The 14,254-nt window shown below is 37.8% G+C and overlaps 1 protein-coding gene across 2 annotated transcripts in view; it reads left to right on the top strand.

Moving 5' to 3' along the window:
* Window positions 1–13,531, top strand: part of LOC110518095 (mucin-17) — a 70,511-nt gene extending 56,980 nt beyond the window's left edge. Inside the window, exons 7-12 of one of the 2 annotated variants that reach the window (XR_005053514.1) lie at window positions 8,496–8,642; window positions 9,448–9,503; window positions 9,668–10,117; window positions 10,206–10,288; window positions 10,358–11,386; window positions 11,615–13,531. Coding sequence is in view for 1 of the 2 variants with exons in the window: in XM_036989462.1 (XP_036845357.1) it covers window positions 8,496–8,642; window positions 9,448–9,503; window positions 9,668–10,117; window positions 10,206–10,288; window positions 10,358–10,438 (817 nt within the window). In the remaining variant the exon portion in view is untranslated. Of the gene's footprint in view, window positions 1–8,495; window positions 8,643–9,447; window positions 9,504–9,667; window positions 10,118–10,205; window positions 10,289–10,357 lie in introns of both variants that reach the window. The other variant, XM_036989462.1, reaches the window with a different exon arrangement.
* Window positions 13,532–14,254: the final 723 nt, after the last annotated feature.

Genomic DNA, 14,254 nt, shown 5'->3' with positions numbered 1-14,254 from the left:
TCTGGCATCTACAGTCAATACATAAACTGATCTGGCATCTACAGTCAATACATAAACTGATCTGACATCTACAGTCAATACATAAACTGATATAGTTCCTGATCTGGCATCTACAGTCAATACCTAAACTGATCTGACATCTACAGTCAATACATAAACTGATATAGTTCCTGATCTGGCATCTACAGTCAATACATAAACTGATCTGACATCTACAGTCAATACATAAACTGATCTGGCATCTACAGTCAATACATAATCTGATCTGACATCTACAGTCAATACATAAACTGATCTGGCATCTACAGTCAATACATAAACTGATCTGGCATCTACAGTCAATACATAAACTGATCTGGCATCTACAGTCAATACGTAAACTGATCTGACATCTACAGTCATTACATAAACTGATCTGGTTCCTGATCTGACATCTACAGTCAATACATAAACTGATCTGGCATCTACAGTCAATACATAAACTGATCTGGTTCCTGATCTGGCATCTACAGTCAATACATAAACTGATCTGACATCTACAGTCAATACATAAACTGATCTGACATCTACAGTCAATACATAAACTGATCTGACATCTACAGTCAATACATAAACTGATCTGACATCTACAGTCAATACATAAACTGATCTGACATCTACAGTCAATACATAAACTGATCTGGCATCTACAGTCAATACATAAACATATATGGTTCCTGATCTGACATCTACAGTCAATACATAAACTGATCTGACATCTACAGTCAATACATAAACTGATATGGCATCTACAGTCAATACATAAACTAATCTGGCATCTACAGTCAATACATAAACTGATCTGGCATCTACAGTCAATACATAAACTGATCTGACATCTACAGTCAATACATAAACTGATATGGTTCCTGATCTGACATCTACAGTCATTACATAAACTGATCTGCCATCTACAGTCAATACATAAACTGATCTGGCATCTACAGTCAATACATAAACTGATATAGTTCCTGATCTGGCATCTACAGTCAATACATAAACTGATCTGGCATCTACAGTCAATGCATAAACTGATCTGGCATCTACAGTCAACACATAAACTGATCTGGCATCTACAGTCAATACAAAAACTGATCTGGCATCTACAGTCAATACATAAACTGATCTGGCATCTACAGTCAATACATAAACTGATATGGTTCCTGATCTGGCATCTACAGTCAATACATAAACTGATCTGACATCTACAGTCAATACATAAACTGATCTGGCATCTACAGTCAATACATAAACTGATCTGACATCTACAGTCAATACATAAACTGATATGGTTCCTGATCTGACATCTACAGTCAATACATAAACTGATCTGGCATCTACAGTCAATACATAAACTGATATGGTTCCTGATCTGGCATCTACAGTCAATACATAAACTGATCTGGCATCTACAGTCAATACATAAACTGATCTGACATCTACAGTCAATACATAAACTGATATAGTTCCTGATCTGGCATCTACAGTCAATACCTAAACTGATCTGACATCTACAGTCAATACATAAACTGATATAGTTCCTGATCTGGCATCTACAGTCAATACATAAACTGATCTGACATCTACAGTCAATACATAAACTGATCTGGCATCTACAGTCAATACATAATCTGATCTGACATCTACAGTCAATACATAAACTGATCTGGCATCTACAGTCAATACATAAACTGATCTGGCATCTACAGTCAATACATAAACTGATCTGGCATCTACAGTCAATACGTAAACTGATCTGACATCTACAGTCATTACATAAACTGATCTGGTTCCTGATCTGACATCTACAGTCAATACATAAACTGATCTGGCATCTACAGTCAATACATAAACTGATCTGGTTCCTGATCTGGCATCTACAGTCAATACATAAACTGATCTGACATCTACAGTCAATACATAAACTGATCTGACATCTACAGTCAATACATAAACTGATCTGACATCTACAGTCAATACATAAACTGATCTGACATCTACAGTCAATACATAAACTGATCTGACATCTACAGTCAATACATAAACTGATCTGGCATCTACAGTCAATACATAAACTGATCTGGCATCTACAGTCAATACATAAACTGATCTGACATCTACAGTCAATACATAAACTGATATGGTTCCTGATCTGACATCTACAGTCAATACATAAACTGATCTGACATCTACAGTCAATACATAAACTGATCTGGCATCTACAGTCAATACATAAACTGATCTGACATCTACAGTCAATACATAAACTGATCTGGCATCTACAGTCAATACATAAACTGATCTGACATCTACAGTCAATACATAAACTGATATGGTTCCTGATCTGGCATCTACAGTCAATACATAAACTGATCTGGCATCTACAGTCAATACATAAACTGATCTGACATCTACAGTCAATACATAAACTGATATGGTTCCTGATCTGACATCTACAGTCAATACATAAACTGATATGGTTCCTGATCTGACATCTACAGTCAATACATAAACTGATCTGGCATCTACAGTCAATACATAAACTGATATAGTTCCTGATCTGGCATCTACAGTCAATACATAAACTAATCTGGCATCTACAGTCAATACATAAACTGATGTGGTTTCTGATCTGACATCTACAGTCAATACATAAACTGATCTGGCATCTACAGTCAAAACATAAACTGATCTGGCATCTACAGTCAATACATAAACTGATCTGACATCTACAGTCAATACATAAACTGATATGGTTCCTGATCTGACATCTACAGTCAATACATAAACTAATCTGGCATCTACAGTCAATACATAAACTGATCTGGTTCCTGATCTGGCATCTACAGTCATTACATAAACTCATATGGTTCCTGATCTGGCATCTACAGTCAATACATAAACTGATCTGACATCTACAGTCAATACATAAACTGATCTGACATCTACAGTCAATACATAAACTGATCTGGCATCTACAGTCAATACAGAAAACTGATCTGGTTCCTGATCTGGCATCTACAGTCATTACATAAACTGATCTGGCATCTACAGTCAATACATAAACTGATCTGACATCTACAGTCAATACATAAACTGATCTGGCATTTACAGTCAATACATAAACTGATATGGTTCCTGATCTGACATCTACAGTCAATACATAAACTGATCTGACATCTACAGTCAATACATAAACTGATCTGACATCTACAGTCAATACATAAACTGATATGGTTCCTGATCTGACATCTACAGTCAATACATAAACTGATCTGGCATCTACAGTCAATACATAAACTGATCTGGCATCTACAGTCAATACATAAACTGATCTGACATCTACAGTCAATACATAAACTGATCTGGCATCTACAGTCAATACATAAACTGATGTGGTTCCTGATCTGACATCTACAGTCAATTCATTAACTGATCTGGTTCCTGATCTGACATCTACAGTCAATACATAAACTGATCTGACATCTACAGTCAATACATAAACTGATCTGGCATCTACAGTCAATACATAAACTGATCTGGCATCTACAGTCAATACATAAACTGATCTGGCATCTACAGTCAATACATAAACTGATCTGGCATCTACAGTCAATACATAAACTGATATGGTTCCTGATCTGGCATCTACAGTCAATACATAAACTGATCTGGCATCTACAGTCAATACATAAACTGATCTGTCATCTACAGTCAATACATAAACTGATCTGGCATCTACAGTCAATACATTAACTGATCTGGCATCTACAGTCAATACATAAACTGATATGGTTCCTGATCTGGCATCTACAGTCAATACATAAACTGATCTGGCATCTACAGTCAATACATAAACTGATCTGTCATCTACAGTCAATACATAAACTAATCTGGCATCTACAGTCAATACATAAACTGATCTGGTTCCTGATCTGGCATCTACAGTCAATACATAAACTGATATGGTTCCTGATCTGGCATCTACAGTCAATACATAAACTTATCTGGCATCTACAGTCAATACATAAACTGATCTGGCATCTACAGTCAATACATAAACTGATCTGGCATCTACAGTCAATACATAAACTGATCTGGTTCCTGATCTGACATCTACAGTAAAAACATAAACTGATCTGACATCTACAGTCAATACATAAACTGATCTGACATCTACAGTCAATACATAAACTGATCTGACATCAACAGTCAATACATAAACTGATCTGACATCTACAGTCAATACATGAACTGATCTGGTTCCTGATTTGACATCTACAGTCAATACATAAACTGATATGGTTCCTGATCTGGCATCTACAGTCAATACATAAACTGATCTGGCATCTACAGTCAATACATAAACTGATCTGACATCTACAGTCAATACATAAACTGATATGGTTCCTGATCTGACATCTACAGTCAATACATAAACTGATATGGTTCCTGATCTGGCATCTACAGTCAATACATAAACTGATCTGGCATCTACAGTCAATACATAAACTGATCTGACATCTACAGTCAATACATGAACTGATCTGGTTCCTGATTTGACATCTACAGTCAATACATAAACTGATATGGTTCCTGATCTGGCATCTACAGTCAATACATAAACTGATCTGACATCTACAGTCAATACATAAACTGATCTGACATCTACAGTCAATACATAAACTGATCTGGCATCTACAGTCAATACATAAACTGATCTGGCATCTACAGTCAATACATAAACTGATCTGGCATCTACAGTCAATACATAAACTGATCTGGCATCTACAGTCAATACATAAACTGATATGGTTCCTGATCTGACATCTACAGTCAATACATAAACTGATCTGACATCTACAGTCAATACATAAACTGATCTGACATCTACAGTCAATACATAAACTGATCTGGCATCTACAGTCAATACATAAACTGATCTGGCATCTACAGTCAATACATACACTGATCTGGCATCTACAGTCAATACATAAACTGATCTGGCATCTACAGTCAATACATAAACTGATCTGGCATCTACAGTCAATACATAAACTGATCTGGTTCCTGATCTGACATCTACAGTCAATACATAAACTGATCTGACATCTACAGTCAACACATAAACTGATCTGACATCTACAGTCAATACATAAACTGATCTGGTTCCTGATCTGACATCTACAGTCAATACATAAACTGATCTGACATCTACAGTCAACACATAAACTGATCTGGCATCTACAGTCAATACATAAACTGATCTGACATCTACAGTCAATACATAAACTGATCTGGTTCCTGATCTGACATCTACAGTCAATACATAAACTGATATGGTTCCTGATCTGACATCTACAGTCAATACATAAACTGATCTGACATCTACAGTCAATACATAAACTGATATAGTTCCTGATCTGACATCTACAGTCAATACATAAACTGATCTGACATCTACAGTCAATACATAAACTGATATAGTTCCTGATCTGACATCTACAGTCAATACATAAACTGATCTGGCATCTACAGTCAATACATAAACTGATCTGACATCTACAGTCAATACATAAACTGATCTGGCATCTACAGTCAATACATAAACTGATCTGACATCTACAGTCAATACATAAACTGATCTGACATCTACAGTCAATACATAAACTGATCTGACATCTACAGTCAATACATGAACTGATCTGGTTCCTGATTTGACATCTACAGTCAATACATAAACTGATCTGACATCTACAGTCAATACATAAACTGATCTGACATCTACAGTCAATACATAAACTGATCTGGTTCCTGATCTGACATCTACAGTCAATACATGAACTGATCTGGCATCTACAGTCAAAACATAAACTGATCTGGCATCTACAGTCAATACATAAACTGATCTGGCATCTACAGTCAATACATAAACTGATGTGGTTCCTGATCTGACGTCTACAGTCAATACATAAACTTATCTGACATCTACAGTCAATACATAAACTGATCTGGCATCTACAGTCAATACATAAACTGATCTGGCATCTACAGTCAATACATAAACTGATATGGTTCCTGATCTGACATCTACAGTCAATACATAAACTGATCTGGTTCCTGATCTGACATCTACAGTCAATACATAAACTGATCTGGCATCTACAGTCAATACATAAACTGATCTGGCATCTACAGTCAATACATAAACTGATCTGGCATCTACAGTCAATACATAAACTGATCTGGCATCTACAGTCAATACATAAACTGATATGGTTCCTGATCTGACATCTACAGTCAATACATAAACTGATCTGACATCTACAGTCAATACATAAACTGATCTGACATCTACAGTCAATACATAAACTGATCTGGCATCTACAGTCAATACATAAACTGATCTGGCATCTACAGTCAATACATACACTGATCTGACATCTACAGTCAATACATAAACTGATCTGGCATCTACAGTCAATACATAAACTGATCTGGCATCTACAGTCAATACATAAACTGATCTGGCATCTACAGTCAATACATAAACTGATCTGGCATCTACAGTCAATACATAAACTGATCTGGCATCTACAGTCAATACATAAACTGATCTGGCATCTACAGTCAATACATAAACTGATCTGGCATCTACAGTCAATACATAAACTGATCTGGTTCCTGATCTGGCATATACAGTCAATACATAAACTGATCTGGCATCTACAGTCAATACATAAACTGATCTGTCATCTACAGTCAATACATAATCTGATCTGACATCTACAGTCAATACATAAACTGATCTGGCATCTACAGTCAATACATAAACTGATCTGGTTCCTGATCTGGCATCTACAGTCAATACACAAACTGATCTGACATCTACAGTCAATACATAAACTGATCTGGCATCTACAGTCAATACATAAACTGATCTGACATCTACAGTCAATACATAAACTGATCTGGCATCTACAGTCAATACATAAACTGATCTGACATCTACAGTCAATACATAAACTGATCTGACATCTACAGTCAATACATAAACTGATATGGTTCCTGATCTGGCATCTACAGTCAATACATAAACTGATCTGACATCTACAGTCAATACATAAACTGATCTGGCATCTACAGTCAATACATAAACTGATCTGGCATTTACAGTCAATACATAAACTGATCTGACATCTACAGTCAATACATAAACTGATCTGGCATCTACAGTCAATACATAAACTAATCTGGCATTTACAGTCAATACATAAACTGATCTGACATCTACAGTCAATACATAAACTGATCTGGCATCTACAGTCAATACATAAACTGATCTGGTTCCTGATCTGACATCTACAGTCAATACATAAACTGATCTGGCATCTACAGTCAATACATAAACTGATCTGACATCTACAGTCAATACATAAACTGATCTGGCATCTACAGTCAATACATAAACTGATCTGTCATCTACAGTCAATACATAAACTGATCTGGCATCTACAGTCAATACATAAACTGATCTGGCATCTACAGTCAATACATAAACTGATCTGGCATCTACAGTCAATACATAAACTGATCTGGCATCTACAGTCAATACATAAACTGATCTGGCATCTACAGTCAATACATAAACTGATCTGACATCTACAGTCAATACATAAACTGATCTGACATCTACAGTCAATACATAAACTGATCTGGCATCTACAGTCAATACATAAACTGATCTGGTTCCTGATCTGACATCTACAGTCAATACATAAACTGATATGGTTCCTGATCTGACATCTACAGTCAATACATAAACTGATCTGACATCTACAGTCAATACATAAACTGATCTGGCATCTACAGTCAATACATAAACTGATCTGGCATCTACAGTCAATACATAAACTGATCTGGCATCTACAGTCAATACATAAACTGATCTGACATCTACAGTCAATACATAAACTGATCCGGCATCTACAGTCAATACATAAACTGATCTGACATCTACAGTCAATACATAAACTGATCTGACATCTACAGTCAATACATAAACTCATCTGGCATCTACAGTCAATACATAAACTGATCTGACATCTACAGTCAATACATAAACTGATCTGGCATCTACAGTCAATACATAATCTGATCTGGTTCCTGAGGGATAATCAGCTTTATTCAAGCCATTTTTATCTTCAACATGTAACACTTTCCATTTCAATACAGGACTTTTTTATTCATTTGATTCGTATTTTGAAGTGATGCAGTTCTGTCCTTGATCTTTTCTTGTCTATTAATGTTACATATAATGTCATGTTGTATGTTTTGACCCCAGGAAGAGTAGCTGCTGCTTAAGCTAATGGGGTTCATAATGAAAAATAATAATAATAATATAATAAATATATAATAATAATGACATTGTATTTTTTTCTCCCTGTGTGTTTCAGGGTTTCAGAGCTGTTGGTGAGTGGACCTTCCAGTATCACAGAGAACACCACTGTCCCAGGAGAGTACCTTCTAAGATGGACGCCCACTGAGGATGAGGAGGGAGGGTACTATCCTGTGTGCTTCATCGCTCAGGGAGTGAACGACAAGTCAGTCTGCAGCCACATCAACATTCCAATGACTTACCTGATTAAATAAAGGCACAAAATAAACTGACATAATCCATCATTTCTGTAGGCTACTATCAAGACGATTAGTTGAATATACATTTAGTCACATTTTGGTAGAATCCATTCAGTTGTGCAACTGACTAGGTTTTAACCTGCCTTTCCCTTCAATGGTATGTGGTTTGTTTGGTTTTAACCTGCCTTTCCCTTCAATGGTAAGTGGTTTGTTTGGTTTTAACCTGTTTCATTTACTTCTCTGGGACGGCATCGTCCTACTTCGCCAAATTCAAAACAAAATAAATCTCAAAATTAAACAAACATACAAATATTATACACCATTTTAAAGATCAACTTCTCGTTAATCAGTGTCGGATTTCAAACAACTGTTACGGTAAAAGCACACCATGCAACTAAAAACTACAAACCTCAGATTTCCCACTTCCTGGTTGGACTTCTTCTCCGGTTTTTGCCTGCCATTTGAGTTCTGTTATACTCACAGACAACATTCAAACAGTTTTAGACACTTCAGAGTGTTTGCTATCCACGTCCACTAATTATATGCATATTCTAGCTTTTGGGCCTGAGTGGAAGGCAGTTTACTCTAGGCACCTTATTCATCCAAGCTACTCAATACTACCCCCCAGTCCATTGGAATGTGGTTTGTGTGGCTTTGACATGTTTTTTTTTAAACCAATGGAATGTGGTTTGTTTGGTTTTGTAATGTTTTATAAAATGCTGTTTAACAAAGATCTGAACAGTTTAACAGTTGTTCTGTTGATCTTCTCAGTTCCACGTATCACTCTGAGCTGCGCTGTCTGATCGTCAGGGTTGGAAACACAAGTGGTGGGTACAGTTTCACTACAGCATGAGGTTAATGATCCCCTTTCTGGTGTTCTGCTAGTCTCACTGTTATTTACAGAGGCTAGTTGAAATGCATGTTTGAGACAATTACCAACCAATCAACCAATCAACACATCTCTGTCTGTCTGTCTGTCTTTGTGCTACAGCCATCAGAACCACAGAGGAACCAACACCCTCCCCTCCCCTGACAATAAATCTCACAACCACAGAGGAACCAACACCCTCCCCTCCTCTGACAATAAACCTCACAACCACAGAGGAACCAACACCCTCCCCTCCTCTGACAATAAACCTCACAACCACAGAGGAACCAACACCCTCCCCTCCTCTGACAATAAACCTCACAACCACAGAGACACCAACAACCTCCCCTCCTCTAACAACAAACCTCACGACCACACAGATTTCACCTGCACTTCCAAATACCACCCAAACAACTACTGAACTCACAACCACACCCACAAATGTCAGTACGTACGCACCCACAACTACCAATGTGACCACAACTACCACAGCATCCACAACTTTAAGTACACACCCAACCACCGATCTCACAACCGATATTGTGGACGGTACAACAACGAGCAGTGTGCCTAGTAAGTACAAAATGAACTTTTGTTCAAATTTTAACAAATTATTTGTGTATGTGTGTTGTAATAATGTGGACTGACTGTGTTTCCACAGGATACGTTGTTGTACTGAGGATAAAACTGTCCTCTCTGATCGCACTCACAGATGATTACATCAGAAACGTGGTTTTACAGCAGGTCAGTGTCAGATCAGACAGGTTTCTCCTCAGCTCTACCTGATAATCACTGTGTGTGTTGTGTTTCCAGCTCCGTGAGGAACTGATCAGACAAGGGCTGCCAGGGGACTTCGCGCTACGCCTGAGAGCCACTCATGGGATCAGTTCCTGAGGGAGGAACAGGAATTCAGATCAACTTTGATCACTCCTACTTGTCTTTTCTTCCTGGTTCTGATTCTGCAGAAAGTTCTTCTGAAGAAGAAGTGGTTCCTTATAATGACAGAATATGGTTGATTTGTACTAATCTCTTGGGACAGACGCACGTAAAATAAATGATGATATTTGTTCTGGATTGCCAGGATTAGTTGAATGGACTGACTACTTCTGACTGGATGTTAGTTAAATGGACTGACTACTTCTGACTGGATGTTAGTTAAATGGACTGACTACTTCTGACTGGATGTTAGTTAAATGGACTGACTACTTCTGACTGGATGTTAGTTAAATGGACTGACTACTTCTGACTGGATGTTAGTTGAATGGACTGACTACTTCTGACTGGATGTTAGTTGAATGGACTGACTACTTCTGACTGGATGTTAGTTGAACGGACTGACTACTTCTGACTGAATGTTAGTTGAATGGACTGACTACTTCTGACTGGATGTTAGTTGAATGGACTGACTACTTCTGACTGGATGTTAGTTGAATGGACTGACTACTTCTGACTGGATGTTAGTTAAATGGACTGACTACTTCTGACTGGATGTTAGTTGAATGGACTGACTACTTCTGACTGGATGTTAGTTAAATGGACTGACTACTTCTGACTGGATGTTAGTTAAATGGACTGACTACTTCTGACTGGATGTTAGTTGAATGGACTGACTACTTCTGACTGGATGTTAGTTGAATGGACTGACTACTTCTGACTGGATGTTAGTTGAATGGACTGACTACTTCTGACTGGATGTTAGTTGAATGGACTGACTACTTCTGACTGGATGTTAGTTGAATGGACTGACTACTTCTGACTGGATGTTAGTTAAATGACTAAAATGTAAATGTTTTATGTCCAGAAGAAGAAATACAACATTAATATGTTTTTTAACGTACAGAGGTAGACTGGGGTTCTTTCCTGTTTGGTAATGTACAGAGGTAGACTGGGGTTCTTTCCTGTTTGGTAACGTACAGAGGTAGACTGAGGTTCTTTCCTGTTTGGTAACGTACAGAGGTAGACTGGGGTTCTTTCCTGTTTGGTAACGTACAGAGGTAGACTGGGGTTCTTTCCTGTTTGGTAACGTACAGAGGTAGACTGGGGTTCTTTCCTGTTTGGTAACGTACAGAGGTAGACTGGGGTTCTTTCCTGTTTGGTAATGTACAGAGGTAGACTGGGGTTCTTTCCTGTTTGGTAACGTACAGAGGTAGACTGGGGTTCTTTCCTGTTTGGTAATGTACAGAGGTAGACTGGAGTTCTTTCCTGTTTGGTGATGTACAGAGGTAGACTGGGGTTCTTTCCTGTTTGGTAATGTACAGAGGTAGACTGAGGTTCTTTCCTGTTTGGTAACGTACAGAGGTAGACTGGGGTTCTTTCCTGTTTGGTAACGTACAGATGTAGACTGGGGTTCTTTCCTGTTTGGTAATGTGCAGAGGTAGACTGGGGTTCTTTCCTGTTTGGTGATGTACAGAGGTAGACTGGGGTTCTTTCCTGTTTGGTAATGTACAGAGGTAGACTGGGGTTCTTTCCTGTTTGGTGATGTACAGAGGTAGACTGGGGTTCTTTCCTGTTTGGTAATGTACAGAGGTAGACTGGGGTTCTTTCCTGTTTGGTGATGTACAGAGGTAGACTGAGGTTATTTCCTGTTTGGTAATGTACAGAGGTAGACTGGGGTTCTTTCCTGTTTGGTGATGTACAGAGGTAGACTGAGGTTATTTCCTGTTTGGTAACGTACAGAGGTAGACTGGGGTTCTTTCCTGTTTGGTAACGTACAGAGGTAGACTGAGGTTCTTTCCTGTTTGGTAATGTACAGAGGTAGACTGAGGTTCTTTCCTGTGTCAAGAATAGTTGGTTGAGGCTCAGTTTTCTGTGACATTTTAGTGACAGAGGACACCGGTAGGTAGGACCCACTTGTAAACACCCACACACACTCAGGAAGACGTTTCACTTTCACTCACACATGGAACATAAAGAAGAATGAACAATGAGGTTGAATTGACACTGACGAAAGAGAAGAAATTAACTGACTGACGAAAGAGAAGAAGAAATGAATTGGGACTGGAATTGATTGAAATCCTAATTAAAGGTTAAACATATTAAATGTTAAAGGTTGAAAACATTGGGAGATATTAAAGGTGTTAAAATAATGCAGGTAAAGGTAAAGAGAGTTATAATGTAGTTTTCTTTAAGTTGTGAATCATATAGACTGTGTTTGATTCTGCTTAGAGGACAAGGCCTTAGGAGGTTGATAACGAGACGTTATAATGGTCAAATGTTATAATGTTGAAATGTTTAAAATATTGAAGTATTAAAATATAACTGGAGTAATAAATTAGGTTGTAGTAAGATTAGAATTGAGTAAAGGTCGTTTGAAAAATTTATGTTTTAAGAAGTTGATGTTAATGAAGTATAGTAAAGGTGCTAGCTTGATCTGGAAATCCCTTAATGTTACCTCATTGATAGAAGTGTTCTAGTACACTCTAGGTGGAACCCTTAATGTTACCTCATTGATAGAAGTGTTCTAGTACATTCTAGGAGGAACCATTAATGTTACCTCATTGATAGAAGTGTTCTAGTACATTCTAGGAGGAACCATTAATGTTACCTCATTGACAGAAGTGTTCTAGAACATTCTAGGAGGAACCCTTTAGGTTACCTAATTGGTAGAAGTGTTCTAGAACATTCTAGGAGGAATCCTATAGGTTACCTCATTGGTAGAAGTGTTCTAGTAGCTGTTAGTTTTTTAGACACCAACTGAGGGACTGAGCATCCTGAGGGGGGAGACAAAAATCTGTTTATAAGTTGTAGAAGGTAAGAACGTGTTTTTCTTGTTATTAAATACAGTGCTTCTCATTAAATTGTGAAAAAAAATATATAATATTGGTAGACCCTAATAAGGGTTTAGTTAAGGGTTTAGTTAAGGGCGCTCAATTTAATCCAAGGAAATGTTTTGCTTATCATCGATTGGTGATATTGATTTGTGATTGGTTGATCGAGGGTTTTTTATGCCTGTTTCTGGAATTTTGAATAAACTTGCTTTATTGTTCTGAAACCCTGTGTCATCAAAGAGTCATACAAGCGCATGTCGTTTTACTCCAGGTTTCTGAAACAGACTGGATTAATTCAGGATTTGTAGCATCTGGTTAAATAGTCTATCGGGAACCTGAATTGCTGGTATGAAGGAACCTGAGACCCAACTAATGGTACTGAGCGCATTGGTAGGAGTCGTATGAGGGGTGATTCTGCGCTAAACCAACCCAGGAGAGAGTATCCACTCATAGTGTTTTAAGGTCCACGCTCTGGCCAGGACGATCCTGAAAAAGAGGCGGATTCTCAACGAGCTTCATGATGTAGTCACCTGGAACGCATTTCAATTTACAGGTGTGCCTTGTTAAAAGTTCATTTGTGGAATTTATTTTCATGAGCCAATTAGTTGTGTTGTGACATGGTAGGGGTGATATACAGAAGACAACCCTATTTGCTAAAAGACCCAAGTCAATATTATGGCAAGAACAGCTCAAATAAGCAGAGAGAAACGACAGTCCATTATTAAATTTAAGACATGAAGGTCAGTCAATCCGGAAAATGTCAAGAACTTTGAAAGTTTCTTCAAGTGCATTCGCAAAAACCATCAAGCGCTATAATGAAACCACAAAATGTTCAATGATGGCCTAGAAACAGTGGGTTAACTGTCTTGTTCAGGGGAACAGTGGGTTAACTGCCTTGTTCAGGGGAACAGTGGGTTAAATGCCTTGTTCAGGGGAACAGTGG

The sequence above is a fragment of the Oncorhynchus mykiss genome, chromosome 10 (genome assembly GCF_013265735.2).
Source record: "Oncorhynchus mykiss isolate Arlee chromosome 10, USDA_OmykA_1.1, whole genome shotgun sequence".
Taxonomy (NCBI): domain Eukaryota; kingdom Metazoa; phylum Chordata; class Actinopteri; order Salmoniformes; family Salmonidae; genus Oncorhynchus; species Oncorhynchus mykiss.
The sequence above is the reverse complement of the archived record's forward strand: the minus strand, read 5'-3'. Positions and strand labels throughout refer to the sequence as shown.